The 25,096-nt window shown below is 42.0% G+C and overlaps 1 protein-coding gene across 4 annotated transcripts in view; it reads right to left on the bottom strand.

The window, feature by feature from the left end:
* Positions 1-25,096, bottom strand: part of PFKL (phosphofructokinase, liver type) — a 236,743-nt gene that overhangs the window by 20,395 nt on the left and 191,252 nt on the right. For all 4 annotated transcript variants that reach the window (XM_029606470.1, XM_029606472.1, XM_029606471.1 and 1 more), the window contains 2 exons: positions 16,581-16,642; positions 12,971-13,082 (listed from right to left, as the gene is read on the bottom strand). In XM_029606470.1, the coding sequence (XP_029462330.1) occupies positions 12,971-13,082; positions 16,581-16,642 (174 nt within the window). The remainder of the gene's footprint in view (positions 1-12,970; positions 13,083-16,580; positions 16,643-25,096) is intronic.

Here is a 25,096-nt window from a genome sequence, read left to right as displayed (position 1 = left end):
TGCACCGGGGCGCGCCCTACATAGTCCACCCGCGGGACTGGTCGTGGATCACTCTGGTGTGGAGCAGATTCGAACAGAGTCTTGACATGTCTTTTTCAGTCTTGGAGTCTTTTTCAGTCTTGGAGACATTTGTGCTCCTTACTTCAAGTGAAGAGCTCCATTTCGCAATCTTGCCCATAGTAGGCAATAAGCAATTTATACTGGGGATACAAAACTGGACTTTTGCATTATGGACAGCCTGGTGTTTACAGGTGATTTCTCAGCTCCTAGACGAGGAGGGAAATATAAAATCCTTTCATGAGGTATCTACAAAATTTGAATTGGACCAGAAATATTACTTTGCCTACTTACAGATTAGACATTATATTCAATCTATTAAAATATGTGTCTGGGCCCATGAAAACAAGGAATTTTTTGTCCAACATGTTTGACAAAGAGGACCTGAACCATCACACAATATCTTCCTTATATTGTAGTTTAATGAGGAGAAAACCATGTATTTGACTATAGAAGGACTTAGGAGTTGGAGCTCTAAGCTTGAGCTTGATTTGACAGACTTAGGGTAGATTTTCAAAGGGTTATGTACGTAACTTACACGCATAACCCTGAAAACCTGCCCCTGCGTGCGCCGAGCCTATTTTGCATAGGCTCGGCGGCGCGCGCAAATGTCCCGGGGCTTTGAAAAAGGGCGGGAAGAGGGCGTGGCACCGATTCAAGGGCGGTCCGGGGGTGGTCCCGAGTCCTCCGGCATGGCGGCCGTGCAAGAGGCAGGCATAAAAAATAAAATAAGGTGGGGGGGGGGGAGCGAAAGAAAAGTTCCCTCCAAGGCCACTCTCTTAGAGGGAATGGGGAAAGCCATCGGGGCTCCCCTAGGGCTCGACGCGCGCAAGGTGCACAAGTGTGCACCCCTTGTGCGCGCCGACTCCAGATTATATAACATGCGCGCAGAAGTGCGCATGTTATAAAATCGGGAGTACGTTTGTGCGCGCCTTGTAGCGCGCACAAATGTACCCCGCGCGCGTAGGATTAAAAATCTGCCCCTTAATGTTTTAAGAGAATAAAAGGTTTCTGTAAATATGGAACTCATATCTACAATCTTTGTCACATAAAGTGAGAAACTTTGTTCTGAATGCTTACAGATGCGAAGATGCTATGTTTTCTGATAAATAACTGTTGGAAGAGGTATTGTTGAGGGAAGCTCCTGTACTGGGTGGTGAGGAAGGAGTGATTCAGGGGAAAAAAAATTATATTTTACTTTAAATACGGGACACGAGGCAGCGTCTGTTGGGTTGATTTGTATTCAGTGTGGAAAAATTTAATAAAAGAAATTTAAACAAATTCTTATCACTTCCATACGGATCTCTTGTATTTATCCCATGCTTTCTTGAATAGATACATTTTGTCTCCAGCACTTCCACTGGGAGGCTGTTCCACATATCTCCCACCTTCTCTGTAAAGAAATATTTCCTAAGATTACTCTTGAGTCTATCCCCTTTCAACTTCATCGCATGACCCCCTTGTTCTAGAGTCCCCTTTCTGTTGAAAAAGGCTTATCTCCAATTCATGAAAACCTTTGAGATATTTGAATGCCTTTATCACATTTTCCCCAATCTTGCCTTTCCCCTAGGGCAGCGGTTCTCAACCGGTGTGTCGCGACACCCCAGTGTGTCGCCAAGCACCGGCAGGGGTGTCGCGTGTTCCCGGACTCTCCCGCTGCTCTTTCTTCCCTGCTGCCGTTGCCGCCGGGCTATCAGCACGTTCAAGCCCAGCGGAACGGCAGCGGTGCAAAAAAAAAAAAAAGCTGTGGCATCCGTGGCTGCCCTTTTCTTCTCCCCGCGCCTGCCCCCGCCCCCCCCTCCGTGACCCGGAACAGGAAGTGATACGCGGTGCGCGGGAAGAAGAAAGAGCCATGCTGCGTGATAAAGTAGTAGCGGCCGCTGCAGCATCGGCCCCCGAGCAATTGAAACAGCCGGTAATCGGGAAAGGAGACAGCAGCAGGAGCCTCCCGCGGCCGATGGGATTCTTCTTTCTTGGCCTGCGGGGGCTGGAGGAGGCTGCGGCAGCTACCATTTGTGCTCGGGGAGGGGTGGGGAAGAGGAAGTGAGTGAGAGAGAGAAGCAGCCAGCCTGCGTGTGATTGAGAGCATGTGTGTGAGTGAGAGAAACTGGTCAGAGAGCTGATGTATGTGTATATGTGAGAGACAATGAAAGTGACTGCTCAAGGAGATGACTGATGTGTATGTGAAAGTGTGAGACATTAGTCAGGGAGGTGACTGATGTGTGTGTGTGTGAGAGAGAGAAAAAGCATTGAAGTGAGAAATCTGGGTATGTGAGAAAGCCTGGGAAGGGGGTGTGTGAAAGAAAGCATGGGAGTGAGAAGCCTGTGTGTGTGTGTGCATGCATGAGAGAGAGACTGGTGTGTGTGAATATGAGGGAAAGAATGTGATTCAGGGAATGAGAAGCCTGTGCAGTGGAGAGCGAGCATGGAAATGAGAGAGAGAGACTGGTGTGTGTGTGTGTGTGTATGTATGTATGTATGTGTGTGTAACAGAGAGAAAGTGATTATGGGAATGAGAAGCCTGTGCATGTGAAGAGAGTGAGCATGGGAGTGAGAAACCTGGGTGTGTGTGAGACAGCATGTGAGGGAGAAGCCTGTATATGTAAGACAGAACATGGAAGTGGGAAGCCTGTGTGTGTATGCATGAGAGAGATCAGGTGACTGGTGTGTGTGTGTGAGAAAGAAAGCGATTATGGGAATGAGAAGCCTGTGCATGTGAAGAGTGAGCATGGGCGTGAGAAACCTGGGTGTGTGTGAGACACAGCATGGGAGTGAGAAGCCTGTATATCTGAAAGAGAACATGGAGTGGGAAGCCTGTGTGTGTGTGTGTGTGTATGCATGAGAGAGATCAGGTGACTGGTGTGTGTGTGTGTGTGTGTGAGAGAGAGAGAGAGAAAGTGATTATGGGAATGAGAAACCTGTGCATGTGAAGAGTGAGCATGGGAGTGAGAAACCTGGGTGTGTGTGAGACACAGCATGGGAGTGAGAAGCCTGTATATCTGAAAGAACATGGGAGTGGGAAGCCTGTGTGTGTGTGTGTATGCATGAGAGAGAGATCAGGTGACTGGTGTGTGTTTGTGTGTGTGTGTGTGAGAGAAAGAAAGTGATTATGGGAATGAGAAGCCTGTGCATGTGGAGAGAACAAGCATGGGAGTGAGAGACTGGTGAGTGTGTGTGAGACAGAGAAAGTGATTATGAGAGTGAGAAGCCCGTATATGTAAGTAGAACATGGGAGTGGGAAGCCTGTGTGTGTGTATGGCATGAGAGAAACTGTTCAGGAAGGTGACTGGTGTGTGTGTCAAAGAGTGTTTGGGAGATGATTGGTGTGTGAGACAGAAACTGGTCATGGGGGCATGACTGGTATGGTGTGTGTGTGAGAGACATGGGCACTAAGGAAGAGGTCCATGAGTATAGAGCTTAGCCTCTACTGCTGCTTCTGCTGTGTGCTACGGCCTGCATGGAAGAGGAGTAGGAGAGCTTCTAGAGGGGGTAAGTAAAGGTGGCTTTTTAAGTTTATTTTTCTTGATTGACTGCCATTTTAATTATTTAATATTATGTGATGTGTCTGCTTTTTTTGAAATATTTTATTAGTGTTTGGAGAATTTTTAATAGTTTTTATGAGTTTCTAATTGTTGGATGTTATTCTGTTCATAGTTGTTTAGAAACATTTATTCTGCTTATTAGTATAGTTTACAATTATTTCTGTTTGGGGATCTATAGCTGCTTGTTAGTTCTGTTTTCCTAATAAGAGGTGTATTGGTGTTTAGGGTCTGATGTAATATTTGTAGTGTTGCCTTTTCATAGATAGGGTTGCTCCTGTTTGAGTGTATTCCATAATACAGGTGTAACTGTGTGCGGATTAGTTTATTTGCATTACTACAGATCCTGGGAGTATGTTCTGTGTCTGTTACCGAGATGAGATATTTTACTAGCATGTAAGAGTTTTATCAGTCTTATTTGTTGTGTTTTCTCAAGAGGACATGCATTGGTGGTAAACTGCTGTCTTTTCATAAGTAGGGCTATTGAGCCTGGAAGTAGAAAGAGTTTGAGTTGCTGTTACTGAGATGACACCAGAACCAGAATATCTTTTTTGTAGGGTGAGTTGTATGGGGAATGTCATAATTCTGCATTACATCCATTATTGTGGATCAGGGGGGTTTCCGTGGATGCAAACTGTACTTTTACATCTAGCCCCGTGACGATCATGGGTCAGTGTGTCACGCATGTGAGAACCATCTGTCAGGTGTGTCCCGACAGAAAAAAGGTTGAGAACCACTGCCCTAGGGTATACATGTTTAGATGTTTGTCTATCCCCATATGCTTTAGAACGAAGACAATGTCTATTTTAGCCACCCTCTGGACCAACTCCATCCTGTTTATATCCTTTTGAAGGAGCGGTCTCCAGAATTGTACACAGTATTATAAGTCAGGTCTCACCAGAGACCAGGGGCAATATCACCTCCCTTTTTCTGCTGAGCGTTCTTCTCCCTATGCAGCCAAGTATCTTTCTGACTTTTACTGTTTGGTCATCAGATACAATTACTCCCAGCTCCCACTCTTCCTTTGTGCTTAGAAGAATTTTACTTACAATAAGATACCTTTCCCTTGAGTTTTTGCATCCTAAATGTATTACTCTGAATTTTTTACTTTAAATATTAGCTGTCAGAGCTTAGACCATTCCTTGAGCTTCGCTAGATCCCTCTTCATATTTTCTACCCTGTTACAGATTTTGGTATTATCGTTTATTAGTGTAGCTGCATTTAAAAAAGGTTTGGACAAGTTCCTGGAGGAAACCAGTATTAAGGTAGAGTTGCAGAAATCCACCTCTTATTCTTTGGATAAACAGCTTGGAATCTATCTATCCCTTGGGATCATGCCAGGTACTTGTGACCTGGATTGGCCACTGTTGGAAACAGGATACTGGGCTTCATGGACCTTTGGTCTGGCCTAGTATGGCAAGTCTTATGTTCTTAATCCTTCCATTATGTCACTCACAAAAATGTTGAAAAAACCGGTCCAAGACATACTGCTAGTAACAACCCCCTCGGAAAAAACTCCATTTACCACTACCCTTATCACCTCCCACTCAGCCAGTTTCTAACTCAGTCAGTCATTCTAGGATCCATACCAAGAGCACACAATTTATTTATACATTTTCTGTGTGGAACCATGTCAAAGGCTTTGCTGAAATTCAAGTACACTACATCTAGCGCTCTCCCTTGATTCAACTCTCTGGTCACCCAATCAAAGAAATTGATCAGATTTGTCTGACAAGATTTATTTCTGGTAAAACCAGAGGCAAATGTTATTAACATAAACTCTGGTCCATGGTGCAATATAAAGCAATCACTCCATCTTAATAAATGAAGATCCAAAACCAAACCATTACATAACAGAAAATAGATATCTCCATTCATCCCTATCAAACACCTTTTCTCATCCAGGGAGAGGGCTACCATGGAGATTTTCCAGTCAGATAGGATGTTACAAAACTGTCTGGATTTATCTGATACCATACAGCACAGTACAAATCCATTCTGGTCAGTATATAAAGGGAGGAGGAATAGCCTAGTGGTTAAGAGCAGTGGGCTACGAACCAGGAGACCAGCATTCAAGTCCTGCTGTTGCTCCTTGTGACCTTGGGCAAGTCACTTTACCCTCCATTGCTTCAGGTACAAAACTTAGATTGTAAGCCCTCTGGGGATAGGGAAATACCTACAGTACCTGAATGTAAACCAATGTGATATCTCAGATCAAATGTCGGTATATAAAAAATAATAAATAAAATAAATATATAATAGTATCCACCAATATTTTAAAAATTATAAATCTTACAGTCTACATTGATATGGGATATGGGTCTATAATTGTGCACCAACAATGAATCTTCACCTGGCTTCTTGAGAACCATAACCTTAGCTTCCAGAAAAGAATCTCTAGCTTTTCCAGCTTCCAATAAACTATAAAACAGAAGTTGAAGCTTAGGAGTTAGAAGAGGTACAAACCTCTTCTAACTCTGCACATGGAGCCTTTTTCAAATGGCAGCGACTTGATAACCAGTGCAATCTTATGAACCGTAATATCCTTACCCTGAAATTTCTTGTCTGTGTCTGAAAGAAAGGGATGCCTCAAATTATGGAAAAATTCTGACACAGCCTCCTTAGAAAAATTGATTTCGGAGGAATACAGAGCAGAGTAGTATTCCTTAAATTGCTGCAAAATCTAAATATACATTTTCTTGAGGACAAGAGATAGTTATAATCCTCTCTATTTCCTGTTGCTTAAATATTGTGCCAAAACATGCCCAGGCTTATTATTGCCAGCATAATACTTAGCCTTCTGTGAGGCCAATATTAGCCCTGCTTGCTGACTTAAAATATAATTGTATTTGAATTTCAATTTTTGCAAGGATACAAACAGAGAATTATCCCTACTCTGAATATGCTACAGCTCCAGTTGCTGAATATGCTCCAGTTGCTGAATATCCCTACTCTGAATATGCTCCAGTTGCTGAATATCCCTACTCTGAATATGCTACAGTTGCTGAATATCCCTACTCTGAATATGCTACAGTTGCTGAATATCCCTACTCTGAATATGCTACAGTTGCTGAACATGCTACAGTTGCTGAATATCCCTACTCTGAATATGCTACAGCTCCAGTTGCTTAATTAGATCCAGGGAATCTAATTCTAGGTGCCTCTGTTTATTCTTTCCAGCTAAATAGTTGATGATAACCCCTCTCATAATTGCATTAGGGGCATCCCCTACAATATTAAGCCAAAATAATCCTCACATTTGACAGCAAGGCAACAAAATCTGAGTCCTCAAGCAAACCAGTAATGAACCTCCATTGAGAGTGAATTTTAGAAGCATTACCAAATAGATCAATTGAGGCATGGTCAGACAACCCAATACCATTAAGTTTGGAATCATATACACCAGGCAATAACACATTGGAAATAAGTAAGTAATTTGTTCTTGAGTGAGATTGATGGGCAAAGAAAAAATGTGCATTCTTTGTTCATGGGATGCTGAAATTTCCATGGATTTGAAAGACCAAGTGTGACAATCAAAAGCACTTAATTTAAAGGAGGATCCCATGCATGCTTTAGATTGCCTATCTATAAACAGTTCAAGAGGTAGGTTAAAATCACCTCCTAGGACAAGAGGCATCATTAATTGGAGCAAAAACATTTAGCACTCTTAATCTTCACCCATCTCTCTTCTGAATCAGATGCCTGAGATAGAGTCTTCTTGTACAATATAGCTACCTCATTTTTTTTGCCTAAGGCCTCTAAAAATGCTAAGAGCACAAACCCATGGCATGACAACTTATTTAATTCTTTTAAATTTAAATGGGTTTCTTGAAGGAAAATTATGTCCTGATGAAAACGTTTAAAGTGCAACAGCACTTTTTTGCTTAACTTTTAACATTTAAAGAAAGAAAAACTTTAATGACATTTCCATTGCACCCAAATACGTGTATCAGATAAACAAACATTGAAAACAGAAAATGCTGAAGACTTAAAGGGTAACTTTAAAAGGAGTTCACGTGTAAATGTAACATACAATCGTAGCAATTTTCAAAAGCCCATTTATGTTCTTAAAGTGCATTAATGCGTGTAAAACCTGACAATTCAATGGCATATATTGTAGCAATTTTCAAAAGCCCATTTATATGTGTAAAATATCCCACTATTATTAGACTTCCCCATAACAGAATATTTTGGAAGACAGGGCAGGTAAGAAAAGATATTTTATTTGGCCCAGCAGGGCTGTGTAGGTGTGTGTGAGCAATGCCCTCATTTTCACAATCACGATATTAGCCTCTATTATAGCCGTGATCTGAGATAATGGTGGCTATTCTGTGATAAAACCTTTTTCCCCCTCTACTGCACAAAAAAAAAGGTGTTTATTTCCGACATTAAATCCCGTGTTAGTGTGCATTAAATTTTCTTGATATGCAGTAGGAGTCTCTCATTTACATAAAAAGCTAGCTTTTGCATACTCAGTATTCAATTTGCATACAAACGCGCTATGGGATAAAGATCGTGCGTTAGACCCCTTTTATCAAGCAATGAGGCCCTAACATGATTTGAGAATGACCCTGTTTATTTATCACACACACCATCCACAATCAGCTAGCAGCACTACAATACACACAGTAAATTATCAACCTTCTCAGACAAACCATGCAAAAGCCAACAAGTGTCCTGAACTATCCACGAAACATCAGTTATCCCTACTCATCTAAAAGCAAAGAACATACAAGTGCTCCCATATACTTGATGCCACAAACGCCATACATAGCTGACTACCAGAGTTATCAAAATCATATATACAGGACTACAAGTCCACTGTCTCTGTGCCACATGATTTAGATCCAAGGAACTTAGGGACTGTAGTCACAATGATCCATGGGCATAGCAAACTGGCTGTAGTTTGGGTGCAAGAAAGGATAAAGAAGGACCGCATAACCAATATATCAACCAGTAGCATATTCTAGAGTGACCAGGTCCCTTTCGCAGCCTAGGAAACCAAAGAAAGTTAGGGATTACATCCAGACAGGCCACAAAATCTTCATTTCAGCTCCATTTCTTGATCTGAGATCTCATTTAAAAATGAGTGAAGCAAAGCAGGGTCAAAGTTTTTGGTCATATTATTCACTGTCACCTGCATCCATGCAGGATATAGGAACCCATATCTGCATGTAAGCTCTTCAGCTGCCTTTGCAGTGCTAGAAATTGTTTCTGTCAAGAAACTAGTTTCTTAAAGTCTGGCAAGTAAAGCAGCCAGTATCCCACTACTATTAGACTTCCCTCTAACATAGAATATTTTGGAAGACATGGCAGGTAAGAAAAGGTTCTCCAGCCCTGTCTTCTACAAAATGTCCAAGACTTAAGGATTCTAGAGGAGCTTCAAGAAGATTGAACGAGGGAATCTGGCTGTCAGCAGTTGGGAAGACAGAGATCGATGCGCCCGCTCAGTCTCAAAAGGTTGGGAAAAATTTAGATCCAATTGCCTAAAAAAAAAAAAGTCTATAAGTTGGTTCATTTGGGAATCCCCAGGATCCAGAGGTTAATCCTCCGAGACTGATCAGAGTCCCTTTTCAGTGTCGCAATCTTCTTAACTTGGTGCTGGAGGTGCTTGATGCTGGAGTCAGACTTCAGTGCCAACATATCCAACTTAATATCAGTCATAGTAGTGGCACACATGCCCAACTTTAACAGCCACAATTTTGGCTAAATAATTTAAGCTAATTTTCAGCTGATCCTAGCTGGCTAGACTTTCAACTGAAAATCATTCTAAATCTAGCCAGCTTCAATTTAATTGCCTAGATTTAGTCTGCTCAGATTTAGGAACCTAAACTTAGCTAGCCAGCACTGAAAATCAGAGCTAGCCAGCTAATTCCTCTTATACACCCCACCCCTGCCAACATTGCAATTCCTTCTCGCACTCACCCAATGTGCAAACTGACACACTGTCATGAATATCATCTCTTGGGCTGTGGCGTGATAGACACAGCTTAGCAAGCTAACTCACTAGGCCCATGCCAACAGCAGGTGGACTCGCTCTTACAAGGACTGGGTCTAGGGCTTCACATATACAGCCCTGTTCCCCATAGACTGAACCCTTGGGTTCTAGGGGCAAGTAGGGTTTAAGCAAGGGTCCTGTAAGAAGCAGTCGGAAGAAGTCAAGTAGCAGGCTGTGGTCAGGGCAGGCAGTGAGTAAGCACTGTCAAGGTCCAGGCAGAAATCGGGGTAGGCAGAGATCAGGCAGCATCAAGGTCCCAATGTTGGGGCAGGTGGAAATCAGGCAGTGTTGAGGACCAGGCTGGGGTCAAGTCAGACTGCTATCCAGAAGTATGGTCAGGGTCTGACACCGGGATCAAAACCAGAAATCAGGAAGAGACAGACAGACACAACAGACAGGGCATAAAGGACCAAAACACGGCAGGCAGATACAACACAAGAACAGTGAGGCAGGACAACAACAAGGCAGGACGAGGCAAGAACATAAGAACATAAGGCTTGCCATACTGGGTCAGACCACGGGTCTATCAAGCTAGGTATCCTGTTCCCAATAGTGGCCAAGCCAGGTCACAAGTACCTGGCAGGATCCCAAGGGATAGATAGATTCTAAGCTGCTTATCCCAAGAAAAATCAGTAGATTTCTGCAATTCTATCTTAATAATGGTTAATGGATTTTTCCTCCAGGAACTTGTCCAAACCTTTTTTAAACGCAGCTATAGTAATAGCTTTCACCACATCCTCTGGCAACGAATTCCAGAGCTTAATTATGCATTGAGTTAAAACATATTTTTCTTATTAGTTTTAAATATATTACCCAGTAATTTCATTGTGTCCCCTGGTCTTTGTACTTTTCAAAAGAGTAAACTGATTAAACTGTAAGAATAAACTGTTTACTTGTTCCATTCCACTTATTTTATAGACCTCTATCATATCTGCCCCCTCAGTCCTAACTTCTTTAACCCTTCTTTATAGGGGAATTGCTCCATCCCCTTTATCATCTTGGTCGCCCTTCTCTGTACCTTTTCTAATTCTGATATATCTTTCTTGAGATGTGGTGACCAGAACTGAACATAATACTAAAGATGAGGTCGCAACATGGAACGATACAGAGGCATTATGATAACCTCTGTTTTATTTTCCATGCCTTTCCTAATAATCTCTGGAATTCTATTTGCTTTCTTGGCTGCTGCTGCTGCACACTGAGCAGAAGATTTCAATGTATTTTCAACGGTGACACCTAAGATCCTTTTCCTGAGTGGCAACTCCTAATGTGGAACCTTGCATTTTGTAGCTATAATTTGGGTTACTCTTCCCAAAGTGCATCACTTTGCACTTGTCTACATTAAATTTCATTTGCATTTGCATGCCCAGTCTCCCAGTTTTGCAATGTCCTCCTGCAATTTCTCACAATCCTCTTGTGATTTGACAACTTTGAATAATTTTGTGTATTCGGCAAATTTGATCACCTCACTTGTTTGTTCCCATTTCCAGGATGTTTATAAATATATTAAAAAGCAGTGGTTCCAGAACAGATCCCTGGGGAATTCCACTATTCGCCTTTTTCCATTGGGAAAATGTACCATTTATCCCTGTTTTCTGTCTTTTAACACTTGGCAATCCACAATAGGACACTGCCACCTGTCCCATGACTTTCTAATTTCTTAAGTCTCTCAAAAGGGATTTTGTCAAATGCTTTCTGGAAATCCAGATACATTATCAACTGACTCACCTTTATGCATGTTTATATACACCCTCAAAAAAATGTAGTAAATTTGTGAGGCAAGACTGCCTTTGTCCCATTAAACTACGCTTACCTATATGTTCAGTAAGGGGCGGATTTTAAATGCCCTGCGCGTGTAAATCCGGCCAGATTTACGCACACAGGGCCCTCGCGCGCCTATTTTGCATAGGCCGCCGGCGCACGCAAGCCCCGGGACTTCGTAAAAGGGGCGGGAGGGGGCGTGTCCGGGGCGTGTCCAAAGACCGGGGGCATGTCCTGGGGGCATGCCTGGGGTCAGGGGGCGGTCCGAGGCAGGTCCGGGGGCGTGGCAAGGCTTCGGGGGCAGGCCGGGAGGGCGGTCCCGAGTCCCCCGGCACTGTGGCCTGTGCCGGGGGATGACGAGGCGGCGCGCACAAGTTACGCCTGCTTGAAGCAGCCCTACCTAAATCCCCCCTACCTTTGAAGGTAGGGATGGGTTAGATAGGGGAAGGGAGGGGAAGGTGGGGGGATGCGGAAGGAAAGTTTCCTCCGAGGCCGCTCCGATTTCGGAGCGGCCTCGGAGGGAACGGAGGCAGGCTGCGCGCTTCGGCGCACGCAGGCTGCCGATTTTGCGCAGCCTTGCGTGCGCCGACCCCGGATTTTAAAAGATACGTGCAGCAACGCGCATATCTTTTAAAATCTGGTGTACTTTTGTTCGCGACGTTTGCGTGAACAAAAGTACGTGCGCGCGTATTTTTTTAAGATCTATCCCTTTGATACCAAAGAGGCAAGTCGAGGCAAAGCATGGAGACAGCAAGCAACACGCACTGCTAGAGCAGGGTTGGTGACATTATCAGCGAGCGCCAGCTGAAGGATTTCCTGCCGCAGGCCTTTAAGAGGCATTGCACCGTGAGCACATGAACCTAGGAGACCTAAGATGTGGCAAGATGGTGTTTCGGCTGTATCAGCTGCGTGAGGAGCTGTTGGTGAGTGTGGCTGGTCACCGGCCATCCTGCGGCTAGCCAAAACGTTACATACACCCTCAATCCTTTCCCTCCACTCCTTGAAAAGCTCCCAATTCTGAGGTTGATACATTCTCACCTCCTGCCAGCCGAACAACCAGTATTGTTCTGGCAATACCTAGCACTAAAGCAACCCTGGACTCTACATTGGTAGAAAGAACAACTGAGTCCTCATGCTGGCTTCGCACTGGGAACTTTTCAGGAGATTCTGGGAAGTGAGAGGGGAAGTTGTGAGAGCTATCAGTTTGTTTAATAGGCAGATGGGAGGAAGGATTGCAGGATTGCTAGGTTTTCACTGGGTAGGGTGGAGGGGGAAATCACTGGCTCCAAATGCAGGTATAGCTGCACCTGCATGTGGTTTCCTAAGTTAATTGGCTTGTACATAAAATCAGCACTAACTTGTTCATTTCCCTCTCCGACCAAATCCTACCCATAGGGCCACCCACTTTTTTGAGTGCCTAAATTTAACTGAGTAAAACTGGACAACTAAATTTAGTTGCCCATCCCCAGTTCATTTTCAAAGTTAGGTGGCTAGACCCCATAGCATTTCAGGAAACAAATAAGACTTATTACTGAAATAAAAAAAACCTGATACTAAACCAAATCATATTCTATGCTAATGCTTGCCATATCAAATTTTGTCTGCTTGTCTGTACCTGCTGCAAGTGCCCCAGGACATTGGTTCGACAGTCAAAAATGCCCCTGCCTTCAGAGGAATACAAGTTGTACAAAAACTCGGTGGTATAATGATCATGACACTTTTCATTCCTGGAAAGAGAGGAAAGACAGATACGATTGAGCATTTTTACTTTCTAAGCGCTCCCAAGCAAGAAGCATTCCTCATGAATTCTTTAAACTACTGTTGTTCTTAAAGTTATGTGAAAATGCAGATGTTTGTGGTTAGAACAAAATGGCCTGGGTAGACAGTATTTACTGTCCAGTGGCTTAGACACAAAATACAACTTTTAACCTAAGGCACTGGGGGCAGGATATTCTGCTTCCTATGGGTTATTATAATGTGCTGTATACAGGGCTTCCAGCAAATGCCTTATGTCCTCTTCAACTCGTTCAGAATGCTGTTGCTCACATTCTCACAGGTACCTCAATGTGTTATCATATATCATCAGTATTATATTCATTGCATTGATTCCCTATTAAATATATAATCCAATATAAGTTAGGTACATTGATACATCGAATCATTGAGGGGGATCCTACTTGCTGGGTTAGTTAAGGGTCTATAAGCCCCCCCCCCCCCCCCCCCCAATTATTAAGATCTGAGAACAAAGGCTCACTGGAAGTTCCTTCTGTAAAACTTGCACATTTGGATTTCATCAGAGAGCTTTTTCAATTGCAGGTGCAATCCTGTGGAACTTGTTACCATGCAGGATTCGGACTACTGAATGTCAGAACACCTTTAAAAAGGCTTTAAAAACCTTTTGTTTAACTAGCTTACCATCAGGAATCTATTGGTCTAACTTCAACTCATTGACTGCTTCTCTTATTCTTTAATTGAAGATCTCTTTAGAAAAAGCTACCAGCGTCAGAGCAGACTATTATTTGTCTTTATTGGCTGGCAATATATGATCAGCAGAATTTATTATTTTTTTGTTATGGCTGTTCTATGTCTTATGCTTGTTGTTTTTATTATGTACATTTTATCATGTAATCCACCTCAAATCTTTTAAGTGCAAAGAGTGCAGATAATAAATTCCAACAAATAAACAATACTGTAGAACATGGAATAGGATCTCCCGCATTTTATTTCTACTCTCAGAACTATTGTTTAAGTTCTGGCTCACTTAGGCCCGGATTTAAAAAGCCTTATGTGCGTAGGTGGGCTTACACGCACCAGGCCTATTTAAAAAAGGCCCGGGGCTTCGGAAAAGGGGCGGGGCGGGGTCAGAGGCTTCCGGCACAGCGGCCATTTGCTGCTGTGCCGGGGGATTGCGTGCTGGCAGGCTGCTGAAGCACGCAACCTGCACCTGCCCCGAGGCAGGCGCAACAGGTATAACAAATATTTTGGGGGGGGGGGGGTAGGTTAGGGGAAGGGAAAGGGAAAGGGAGGTCAGTTTAGGGAGTTGGGAAGTTCCCTCCCAGGCCGCTTCGAAATCGGAGTGGCCTGGGAGGGAACGGGGGAAGGCCACGGGCATCGGCGCGCACAAGTTGCACTAATGTGCACCCCCTTGCATGCGCCGACCCCCGATTTTATAACATGCGCGCGCTGGCACGCGCTTGTTATAAAATCTGGCATCCATGTGTGCATGCCAGGTAGCGCGCGCATATGGATGCCCGCGTGTACTTTTTAAAAATTGACCCCTTATAGTATGCTACACCGTAAGACTTATGGACCAGAGTTCTCGTGGAAACTAAGATCATGGTCAGTGCTCTTGTCAAAAGGCAAGGAATTGAAATGTTTATAGAAATGGAAGTCAAAAGTATGAATTGTGTTAGGTTGCTGGACGTACTAGTCACTGTGTTGCACAAACATCATGCTGAAGACATGTGCTATCTCCAAGAAAGAAGAAATTTATTTTTACCTGATAATTTCCTGTCCTTGAGTCTAGCCAGACCAGTCCAGAAGCATTATGCCCACTGACCAGCAGATGGAGACATAGATAAACAAGCTTGCTGAAGTCACCTTACATAGGTTCCCTTGCTGATCTCAGCCTGCCAGCATCCTGTTAACAAGCTAAGAATTATATAATAAAGAGCCTCCTTTATTAGAAGATGATAAACAAACAACATGGAGATTAAAGAGTGACCATCATATAATGTTCTCTACACATAAGTCATATGTGACCAATCTCATGTACATTGAAAGTTATAATCAGTCACCTTAGAGTCCAACTTTCCAGTGTCACACTTTCTGTGCACAATTTTTTTAAAGGATTTTTTGTATGCATTTAAAAATGAAGATTTCTTTCAGACAGGAAATGCTGACACTAGTTCAATGTTTCGAATCTGATCTTTATTGGTGAAGTATTTCAACAAGCTAGGAATATCATACTAAAACAAATTTTCCCTTCCCCCTAAACCAAGGGACTTCCAAGGGAGAACAACCACCCAGCATAACTAATATAACAAGCATTAGAATAAGTCATATAGATTAATATCATCTTACCTTAATTTACAGAAAATCTGGTGAAAATCTTTCTCTATTGAAAATAAATGATTAAAGAATTCTGTACATTTGGCACCCTTGAGTGGGTGAAAAATTGCCAAACCCGCTCTCAAGACCTCCAAAGCAAAGGATGCTTCCTCTCTGGCTCAAACATTGCGACATAAGAATATAAGAATTGTAGTACTGGGGCAGGCTGAGGATCCATCAAGCCCAGAATCCTGTTTCCAACAGTTGCTAATTCAGGTCACAAGTACTTGGCAAGATCTCAAAAAGTAGCTAGTTACCATGCTGTTAACCCACAGGAATAAGTAGTAGCTCTCCCCAAGCCTATCTGGTTAATAGTTTATAGACATCTCCAGGAATTTGCCCAAACCGTTTTTAAATCCAGCTCTGCTAGCTGCCTTTACTATATCCTCTGAAAAGAATCCCAGAACTTAATTTGCATTGCATGAAAAAGAATGTTCTGATATGTTTTAAATGTGCTAATTACTAACATCATGGATGTCCCCTAGTTTTTGTATTATTTAAATGAGTAAATAACCGATTCACATTTACCTGTTCTATTCCACTCATAATTTTATAGAACTCAGCCATATCCCTCCTCAGTCATCTCTATTCAAGCTGAACAGCCCTAACCTCTTTTGCCTTTTTTTAACAGGGAAGCCATTCCTTCCATTTATCAGTTTGGTTGCCCTTCTCTGTACCTTTTCCTGTTCAGCAATATGTTTTTTGAGATGTGATGACAAGAACTGCACACAGTACTTTAGGTGCGGTCTCACAATGGAGCGATACAGAGGTATTATGACATTCTCTGGTTTTAGTCTCCATTCCTTCCTAATAATTCCTAACATTGTTTTTTTTTTTGTTTTTTTTTTTTGGGGGGGGGGGTTACTGTTGCCACACGATAACGCTTTGGAAAGGAATACAATGATGTCCAGGTTGTCACTTTTCATGAGAAAAGGAAATGTGTACTAAACATTTAACATACATTTTTTATTCACTTTTAATTACATCAGTCCATCAGAGAGCCCTCTGACCCTTCCTATGCACCTCTGCCAAGATGAGAAGGAAAGACGAGATGCCCTGCCACACATGTAGGATGACTAACGAAAGGATCTGAAAAGAGCTCTGGTGACACTTACCTCAGCACAAGACCACGCTGAATTTCAGTCTTCATCTTGTCTGTCAGGTGCTCCACATTTGCCTGATAGAGACCCAAAGGACATATGGTTAAGAGGTTATTTTGTTGATAATTATGAATACTCTGAGAGCAGCAGGACTAGCAAAAATATTGTTTTACTTTAGATAATACAGCTGGTATTCAAAACAAATACATTCATTCATTTTCTCTCACTGCTGATTTTTATTTCATTTCCCAGAAGAAATTAATGACATTTTTTTTATAAACTACACTTCCTTTATTCACTTACGCTAGTGTCTCAGTAAAGAATACGGATGTTTGTTTACAATGAAAAGGTGCACACAATTTTATTTCCAAAACCAAAAGATAAAATATATACAAATATATTGATTAACATCCTCCCCTGGCACCTTTTTTCTTGTTGTGAATTCCTAATATTATTACCTTCATTGGTACTTTTATACCCCCTACTTTTATACTTTTATACCCCCTACGTTTCCAGTAAATAGCTCCTCCCTTTCTTCCCTTTAATTTATTTTACTGCTCCCATCATTCCCTTTAATTTATTTTACTGTTCCACATATTTTGAACCCTTTATAAGTTAAATGTTGATGTTTTCCTGTTTTAAATTATCTGTTCTGTTTCTGTTTCTTTTATATTTATATTTGGTTCCAATTTCTATGTAAAGCTCGGTTAGCTATAAGTTGTTTAATGTAAACCGATGAGATGTTCCCAACGTTCATCGGTATATAAATCTTCTAAATAAATAATAAAAAATAAATAAAAATATATAAAATCCAGGGATATCCTGGATTGTTTGCATGGAGAATTGTTCTGTCAAATGATAATGGAACCCACCCGGGAGGGGCCGCTATTTTATTTATTTATTTTCTCCTTTTTCTATATTGCCTAGCATCAATCTAGGCGGTTTACAAATTTTACATACATTAAATTTTAAAACAAATAAAATACAATACCATACAAAATAATATAAAACAGACAACATGACTAAGCGACTCTTGACTTTCCCCTCTAAATCCCCTTGCTGCTTAATTCTTCAGCCCTGTCTCTTTACCTTTATATATCATTATAAGCCTCCTTAAAAAGACAGGTTTTTAGCATTTCCCTAAATAGCTTATACTCTCTCATTAACCGTATCTCCTCCGGCATTGAATTCCAGAGTACTGGTCCTGCCACTGATATTATAGTTGATGATCACCTGGGATCCAGTGATTACTGGATGGTGTGATTCAGTATTAGAGCACAAGAAATGAAGGTTCATTCAAAGACAAGGATGCTAGACTTCAAGAAAACTAACTTTGTTAAAATGAGGGAATCCCTGAAGGAGTTGTTAGTTGAGTGGGAAAATCTAGGGGAAATAGAAGAGCGGTGGGCAAAATTAAAAGGAGATATTATAAAATCAACTATGTTAACTTTTTTGTTAGTAAAGTAAATAAAGGAAAGAGGAAAAAGAGGCCACTATGGTTTTCTAAAGAAGCAACTGCAAAGTTAAGGGAGAAAAGGTTAGCGTTCATAAACTACAAGAGATCACAGAAAGTGGAAGATGGGCAACAATATCTGGAAATGCTAAGAGAAAGCTGGGAAAGTAATCAGGAATGCAAAAATTCAAATGGAAGAAAAAATAGCAAATCCGGTAAAATGGGTGGACAAGACTTTAAGATACATTAGTGATAGAAGGAAGTGCAAAAGTAGAATTGTGAAACTCAAAGGTGAAGAGACGCAATATGTAGAAGCTGATGAGGAAAAAGCAAAATTGCTTAACAAATATTTGTTTGCTTTTGTGAGGATCCAGTCTGCAATGTGGCCGTCCTACATCCAAGTGCTGTCAGCAGGTCACAGTCATACCTTGAAAACTTCATGACGGAGTACTGCCATGCCTTTTTAAGCCTTTTTAAGGTTGCCTCAATTTGGAGTCTCCTCTACTCCATGTTGTGGCCATCCTAGTGCTTTGCCTTAGTTCTAGCTCTTGGTTGCTGTGTATGTGCTTTCTGCTCTTTGTGTGATCACAGAGTGGCAACGGAGACCTGACTTGGCACTGGGTGAGTGAGCTGGCTTGCACAGGTAGCCCGCGAGCCAAAAAATCTAACACATATCTTTTCATCCGGCAGGATAAGCCCAGGAGAAAGGGAAGCATATTATCCAACCCCTTTGGCTTGCGCCCCTTCAGCGCATGATCCGTCTCCGGGACAGATAGCACTGTTGAAGTCCTAGGAGCAAGAGGTGATGTTGGATTCTCTAACAGGACATAGCTCCATCCTCCAAAACATTACAGAAAGCAGTCAGGCAGGAGCAGGAATCAGGCAAGAGAAACATCAGGATTCTTGGTGATGATAGCGCAGATGGTAAGTGATGGCAGTCTACGGAGTCAAAAGTGATGTCAGAGGGTCTGATAGGGGATAGCCCCACCCCCCAAAATGCTGCAGAAGGCAGGAGAATTGGAATCCAGGGGGAGGAGTCACTCCTAGAGTGTCTGGAATCTGCCCTTTTTTGGGGGGGGGGTTACAGTGAGGACCCTGGCTGCAGTGCGGCCCCTCCCCCCCTCGCAGGGTCCTCAGCAGACCATAGGCTGAGCTACACAGGTTCATGCCTTGAAGATGTGATGATGCAACACTGCCACACCTTTTTAAGACTGCATCAGGGGTTATCTTGAAGTCTTCTCTACTCCTTGTTGTGGACATCCCAGTGTTTTTCCTTAGTCTTTGCTCTTGTTTGACTTTCTATATATGTGCTTTTTGCTCTGTGTGGCCCCAGTATAGTGGCATTCTTGTTTGTTGATACTTCTCTGTTCTCGAACCAGGCTGCTGGCACTAACCTTTAAAAAGGAGATAGAGCAGCTTTTAAATTAGAAGATGGGGGGAAAGCAGACAGTCACTTAGAAGCTCATGGTTTGGAATTATTTATCTTTGAAGGATACTAACAAAATAGGAATGTTAGGGCATTCCAATAGAGAGGTTATAATAAATGCTAAAATAACCCATGGTGCCTTTAAGTAAAGAGCAGACAGAGCAGAAACATTTCAAATTATCCCCATCAATTGATAAGCAGGTTGATAATACAAGAAAAATGCATACTTTCAAATGTATAAATGTTAGAAGTCTAAAAAATAAGATGAGAAAGTTAGAATGCACAGCACTGAATGAAGAGGCAGAGATAATTTTATAAGGAGGTTAACCAATGGAACTCTGATACCAGGGTACAAATTATATCGCAATCACAGGATGGATTAAATTGGTGGAGGGTGGCGGTCTATGTTAAAGCATAGAGTCAAAAAAAGATGAAAGTTCTACAAGAAATAAAATGCATTGTAGAATATTTATGGATAGAATTTCCAGGTGAAAAGGGGAATAGAACAAAAGTGGGGGTTACTACCATCCACCTGCACAAAATTAACAGACAGACGATGAAATGCTAACAGAAATTAGGAGGGCTAACAAAATTAGCAGCACGGTAATAGAGATTTCATTTACCTCGGTACTGACTAGATAAATGTCACATCGGGACATGCTTAAGGAGGTAAAGTTTCTAGATGAAATAAATGACTGCTTCATAGAGCAGCTGGTACAAAAACTGACAAAGGGGGGAGCTATATTAGACTTAATCCTTAGTGGAAGACATGATTTAGTGAAAGAGGTAATAGTATTAGGGCCACTTGGCAATAGTGATCATAACATCTTATTTGTCTTGATAACAGGCAGTAGGAAACCAAAGAAAACTACTGCGTTAGTATTTAACTTTCAAAAGGGAGATTATAATAAAATGAGAAAAATAGTTAGAAAAAAAACTGAAGGAGCAGCTGCAACAGTCAACAGTTTACATCTGGCATGGACATTGTTTAAAAATACCATCTTGAAAGCCCAGACTAGATATATTCCATGCATTAAAAATAGATGGAAAGAAGGCCAAACGACTGCTGGTATGATTAAAAGAGAGGTGAGAGAGCTTGTTCTAGCCCAAAGAACATCTTTCCAAAGTTGGAAAAGGGATCCAAATGAAAAAAACAGGAAACAGCATAAGCACTGGCAAGTTATTTGCAAAGCATTGATAAGGAAGGCAAAGACAAAATTTGAAAAGAAGCTTACTATGGAAGCAAAAACTCAGAATAAAAACTTTTTCAGGTACATTCGAAGCAAAATGACTGTGAGGGAGTCAGTTAGACCATTAGATAATTGAGGGATAAAAGGGGTACTAAGGGAGGATGAGGCCATAGAGGAGAGATTAAATGAATTCTTGGCTTCAGTCTTTATTATTTATTTTTATTTATTTAAGAGTTTTTATATACCGTCATTAAGTTATTTACCATCATAACGGTTTACAATAGTGCACCAATATCAAAGAGAATATGGATCATAATTTACATAGGTGGTGCCAGTACTATTCGGTAACAAACAATATAGACTAATATAATTTACTATAAGGATTATGCATATGAAGAAAATCAATTGGGGGATTGTATGTTTTATAGCGATTTATCCTGTTGGTTTGACTACAGTTAAAATTGGTGGTGAGCTAAGTTCCAGTAGTAACTGGAATTTGTCTGCTTGGTGCTATATGTCCGCTTATTCTTGTTTACATGCTTGCATCACTCTCTTTATTGAAGGCTAGTTTGAAAAGCCAGGTTTTGAGTTGCGTTTTGAAAAGTTTATGGTTACTCTGAAGTCTAAGTTCAAGGGGCATGGAGTTCCATAAAATGGGGCCGGGCAGAGACAGTGCACGTTCCCTGACTTGGGTAAGTCTTGCTGTTTTCACAGATGGAATGGTTAAAAGTGCTCTGTTTGCTGATCTTAAATTTCTGTGTGGAACGTGGACTCGAAGTGCTGTGTTCAGCCATTCTGCTTTTTCGTCATGGATAAGTTTGTGTATTGTGCAGAGTGCTTTGAACTGTATTCTTTGTTCAATGGGTAGCCAATGTAGAGTGGCGAGAGTATCTGTGATGTGATCCCTTTTACTTTTCCCAGTGAGAATTCTAGCTGCTGCGTTTTGTAAAATTTGCAGGGGTCTTACAGTAGGATAGGGTAGGCCGAGTAGTAAAGCATTACAGTAGTCAGTGCTTGCAAATATCAGCGATTGAAGCACTGTACGAAAGTTTGGCAGCGAGAGTAATGGTTTTAGCTTTCTGAGTACCATGAGTTTTGCATATTGAGAAAGATGTATGGTAGATACCCATTTCAAAAAACACTACTCACTCCCGTGACAATACAGAGGTTAGGTGAATTAAGTAAATCAAAAAACAAACAATAGGCCTCCTTAGCCTCTTGAAATTTGTGTATATCATTTCATCTAGATGCTGACTGAATGACCTTCATACTAGGCATCAATCGGTGTATGTTTGCACATTTATTACTCAGCCTTATAAATAATAATCTGTCATTATGTCATCATTTCCTGTCAAGATGCCACTATTGTAAAACTTGCTGAGAACGCTATTATGCTTTCTCTTGAAGAAATTGCACCCTGAACAAGAACTTCTCAGTTCGAAATGCAGACCTGTATCGGGCATTTGGATTTTATAGCAGGCTATTAGACCTGTTGGTGTTTTTTAAGTTATACCAGATAAGTCTATCATGAATTGATATTTTTAAATTACATTCAAAAAACATAAATATTTTACCAAGGATATTGAATAATGACTGATTTAGAAGACTGAATAATAAATATACAAACATATACCAATGACACCTAATATGAAGGTCATTCAGTCAGCATCTAGATGAAGTGATATACAAAAATTTCAAGAGGCTAAGGAAGCCTACTGTTTGTTTTTGGTAGATACCCATGCCAGAAATGATATTTAAAGGTGATGATTCAGAGGAAATGAAACAAATCTCAGAAAAGAGTTAAAGAGCAGAAAATCACCTGGACCTGATGGCATACATCCCAGAGTGCTGAAAGAACTGAAAAATGAAATTGCAGAGCTACTGTTAGTAATCTGTAAACTATCATTAAAATCAGCTATGGTACATGAAGATTGGAGGGTGACAAATGTAACAAAGGTTTCTAAAAAGGGGTGATCTGGGAAACTACTGACTGGTGAGTAATATCAGTAGTGGGGAAAATGGTTGAAACTATTCTACAGAAAATTACTTAACATATAGACATAGTTTAAATGGGACAAAGTCAACATGGATTTAGCAAAGGGAAGTCTTGCTTCATCAATTTGTTACATTTTTTTGAAGGCATGAATAAACATGTAGATAATGGTGAGCCAGTTGCTTTAAGGCCGAATTTTAAAAGCCCTGCGTATGTAAACATGGCTGGACTTGCGCGCATCGCACAAATTTTCAAAGGGCCCCAGCCACGTGCGTAAACACCAGTATGCGCACGAGTGCCGGGCCTCTTCAAAGGGGAGGGCCAGAGGCGGGGTCTGGACGGAGAGGGGCAGGCCGGGACAGTGCCATTGTATGCTGTCCCAATGACTCGCACACCGGCAGCCGGCCGGCACGTGCATCTTACTTCAGTTCCGGCCCTGAAGTAAGTTGAAAAACAAAAAAAAAAAGGATAGGTAGGGTTTAGGAGGTGGGGAGGAGAGGAGAAGAGGGAGGGAATTTAGCTAGGAGAGTGGGGAAGTTCCCTCCCAGTCCGCTCTTTAATTGGAGCAGACTGGGAAGGAACTGGGGAAGGCCAGATTGCGTTGCTGCATGTAATTTGCAAAAGTTCACCCCTCCCTTACGTGTGCCACCCACACATGCACAAGCAGATTGTAAAATCCAGTGCATATGTGTGCACAGCCACCTGATTTTATAACATGCGCACACAGACATCGAATAAAGGAAATAACCAGCAAACAAGGAAAGCACAAAGAAAAGGGCTACTTCTCTGCTTCTGGATGCAGAGGGAGCAGACTCTGGAGGTGAGGACTGATAAGGGTTGAGCTAGCTCAAGGGTCACCAACACCCCCCCCCCCCCCCCCCGCTCCACCCAAGGGATGGCCCATGAAGGAACCTAACACCTCAGGGAGCCTTCCAGGAATCTTCTGTCTTCCTTTGTTTGTTTGTTTTTTTCAAACTCCAGACTGCAGGTTTGCACCTCTACCATCTGCTGGAGACAGAGAAATACTGAAGGACTGCAGGTGGCATTCCCGCTAATGTAGCAGTGCCTCAAAGTTTTTATTCTCTACCTCCTTCTGCTGGTAGGGATGCATAAACCCAATTGTCTGGACTGATCCAAGGTACAAACAGGAACCCTAACTTCTTTAGCTGTTCCTCATAGGGGAAGCGCTCCATGCCATTTATCATTTTGGTTACCCTTCTCTGTACTTTCTCCAGTGCAACTATATTTTTGAGATGCGGTGACCAGGACTGCACACAGTGTTCAAGGTGCAGTCTCATCATGGAGCAATACAAAAGCATTTTGACAATCTGTTTTATTTGCCATTCCCTTCCTAATAATTCCTAACATTCTGTTTGTTTTTTTGAGTGCCACAGCACACTGAGCTGACGATTGTAATATCAAGTATAATGCCCATATCATTTTCCTGGGTGGTAACTCCTAATATGGAACCTAACATTGTGTAGTCTGACCTCTGTGGTGAGCAAATTAATGGAATTGCTGCTAAAACAGAGGATATGTAGTTTCTGGAATCCAGTAGATTGCTAGATCTGAGGCAGCATAGTTTTTTCTAGAGGTAAATCTTGTCAAATAAATTCTCTGGAAGCTGGGGCTGTGGAAGTCAATCCCTGGATTGCTTACGGTGACCTCTGGACTCCTCTCCCGGGGGATGCTGGGAGCAGTATGCAGATGAGCCTTCCTGTCCTCCTCTACTGCCCTTGCCCAGGGAACTACTTCTAATGCGGCAGCTATCAACCCCAGGACCTGTAGGCAAGACCACACTGTTGGGCAACTAGTGTTTGTAAGGGTTCGAACTTGAGCCATCAACCTTTGGATTCGAGTCTCCAGCAGAAATATTCAGCCCTGCTTTGTACTGAAGGGAACTCCGAGATACTCCAGAAGCTGAGCCAGCTGCAAATTGCTCTTGGCCAGATTTACCACCCAGCCTAGCTCTTGTACTAATGAAACTACCTTGCTAGAAGCCCGAAGACTCTCTTCCACGCTCTTGATTCGAATCAACCAGTCGTCCAGATACAGGTGAACCAGAATGTTGACTTTGCGTAAAGCCACCACTACCACTACATGACCTTGGAAAAAGGTCCTGAGCGCAGTAGCCAGCCTGAAAGGCAAGGCCTGAAACTGGTAATGACAATTCAGAATGGCAAACCGTAGGAACCACTGATGTTCCTGGCGAATGCGAATATGCAGATATTGCTCCAGGAGATCCAAAAATGTGAGGTATTCCCCTGATTATACTACCATTATGACAGACACACCAGTTCCATCCTGAAATGAGTGACTTGCAAATGACAGTTGATTCCCCTGAGCTCTAGAATAGGTCAAAAGGACGTGTCTTTCTTGGGCATGACAAAATTAATGGAATATCAGCCCGTATTTTGCTGCAATTTGGGCATGGGAATCATGGCTTTCAGGTCCAATAGCCTTTGCAAT

This window comes from Rhinatrema bivittatum, chromosome 6 (assembly GCF_901001135.1).
Source record: "Rhinatrema bivittatum chromosome 6, aRhiBiv1.1, whole genome shotgun sequence".
Taxonomy (NCBI): Eukaryota; Metazoa; Chordata; class Amphibia; order Gymnophiona; family Rhinatrematidae; genus Rhinatrema; species Rhinatrema bivittatum.
Note: the sequence above shows the minus strand (reverse complement) of the source record. Positions and strands in the feature narration are given on the sequence as shown.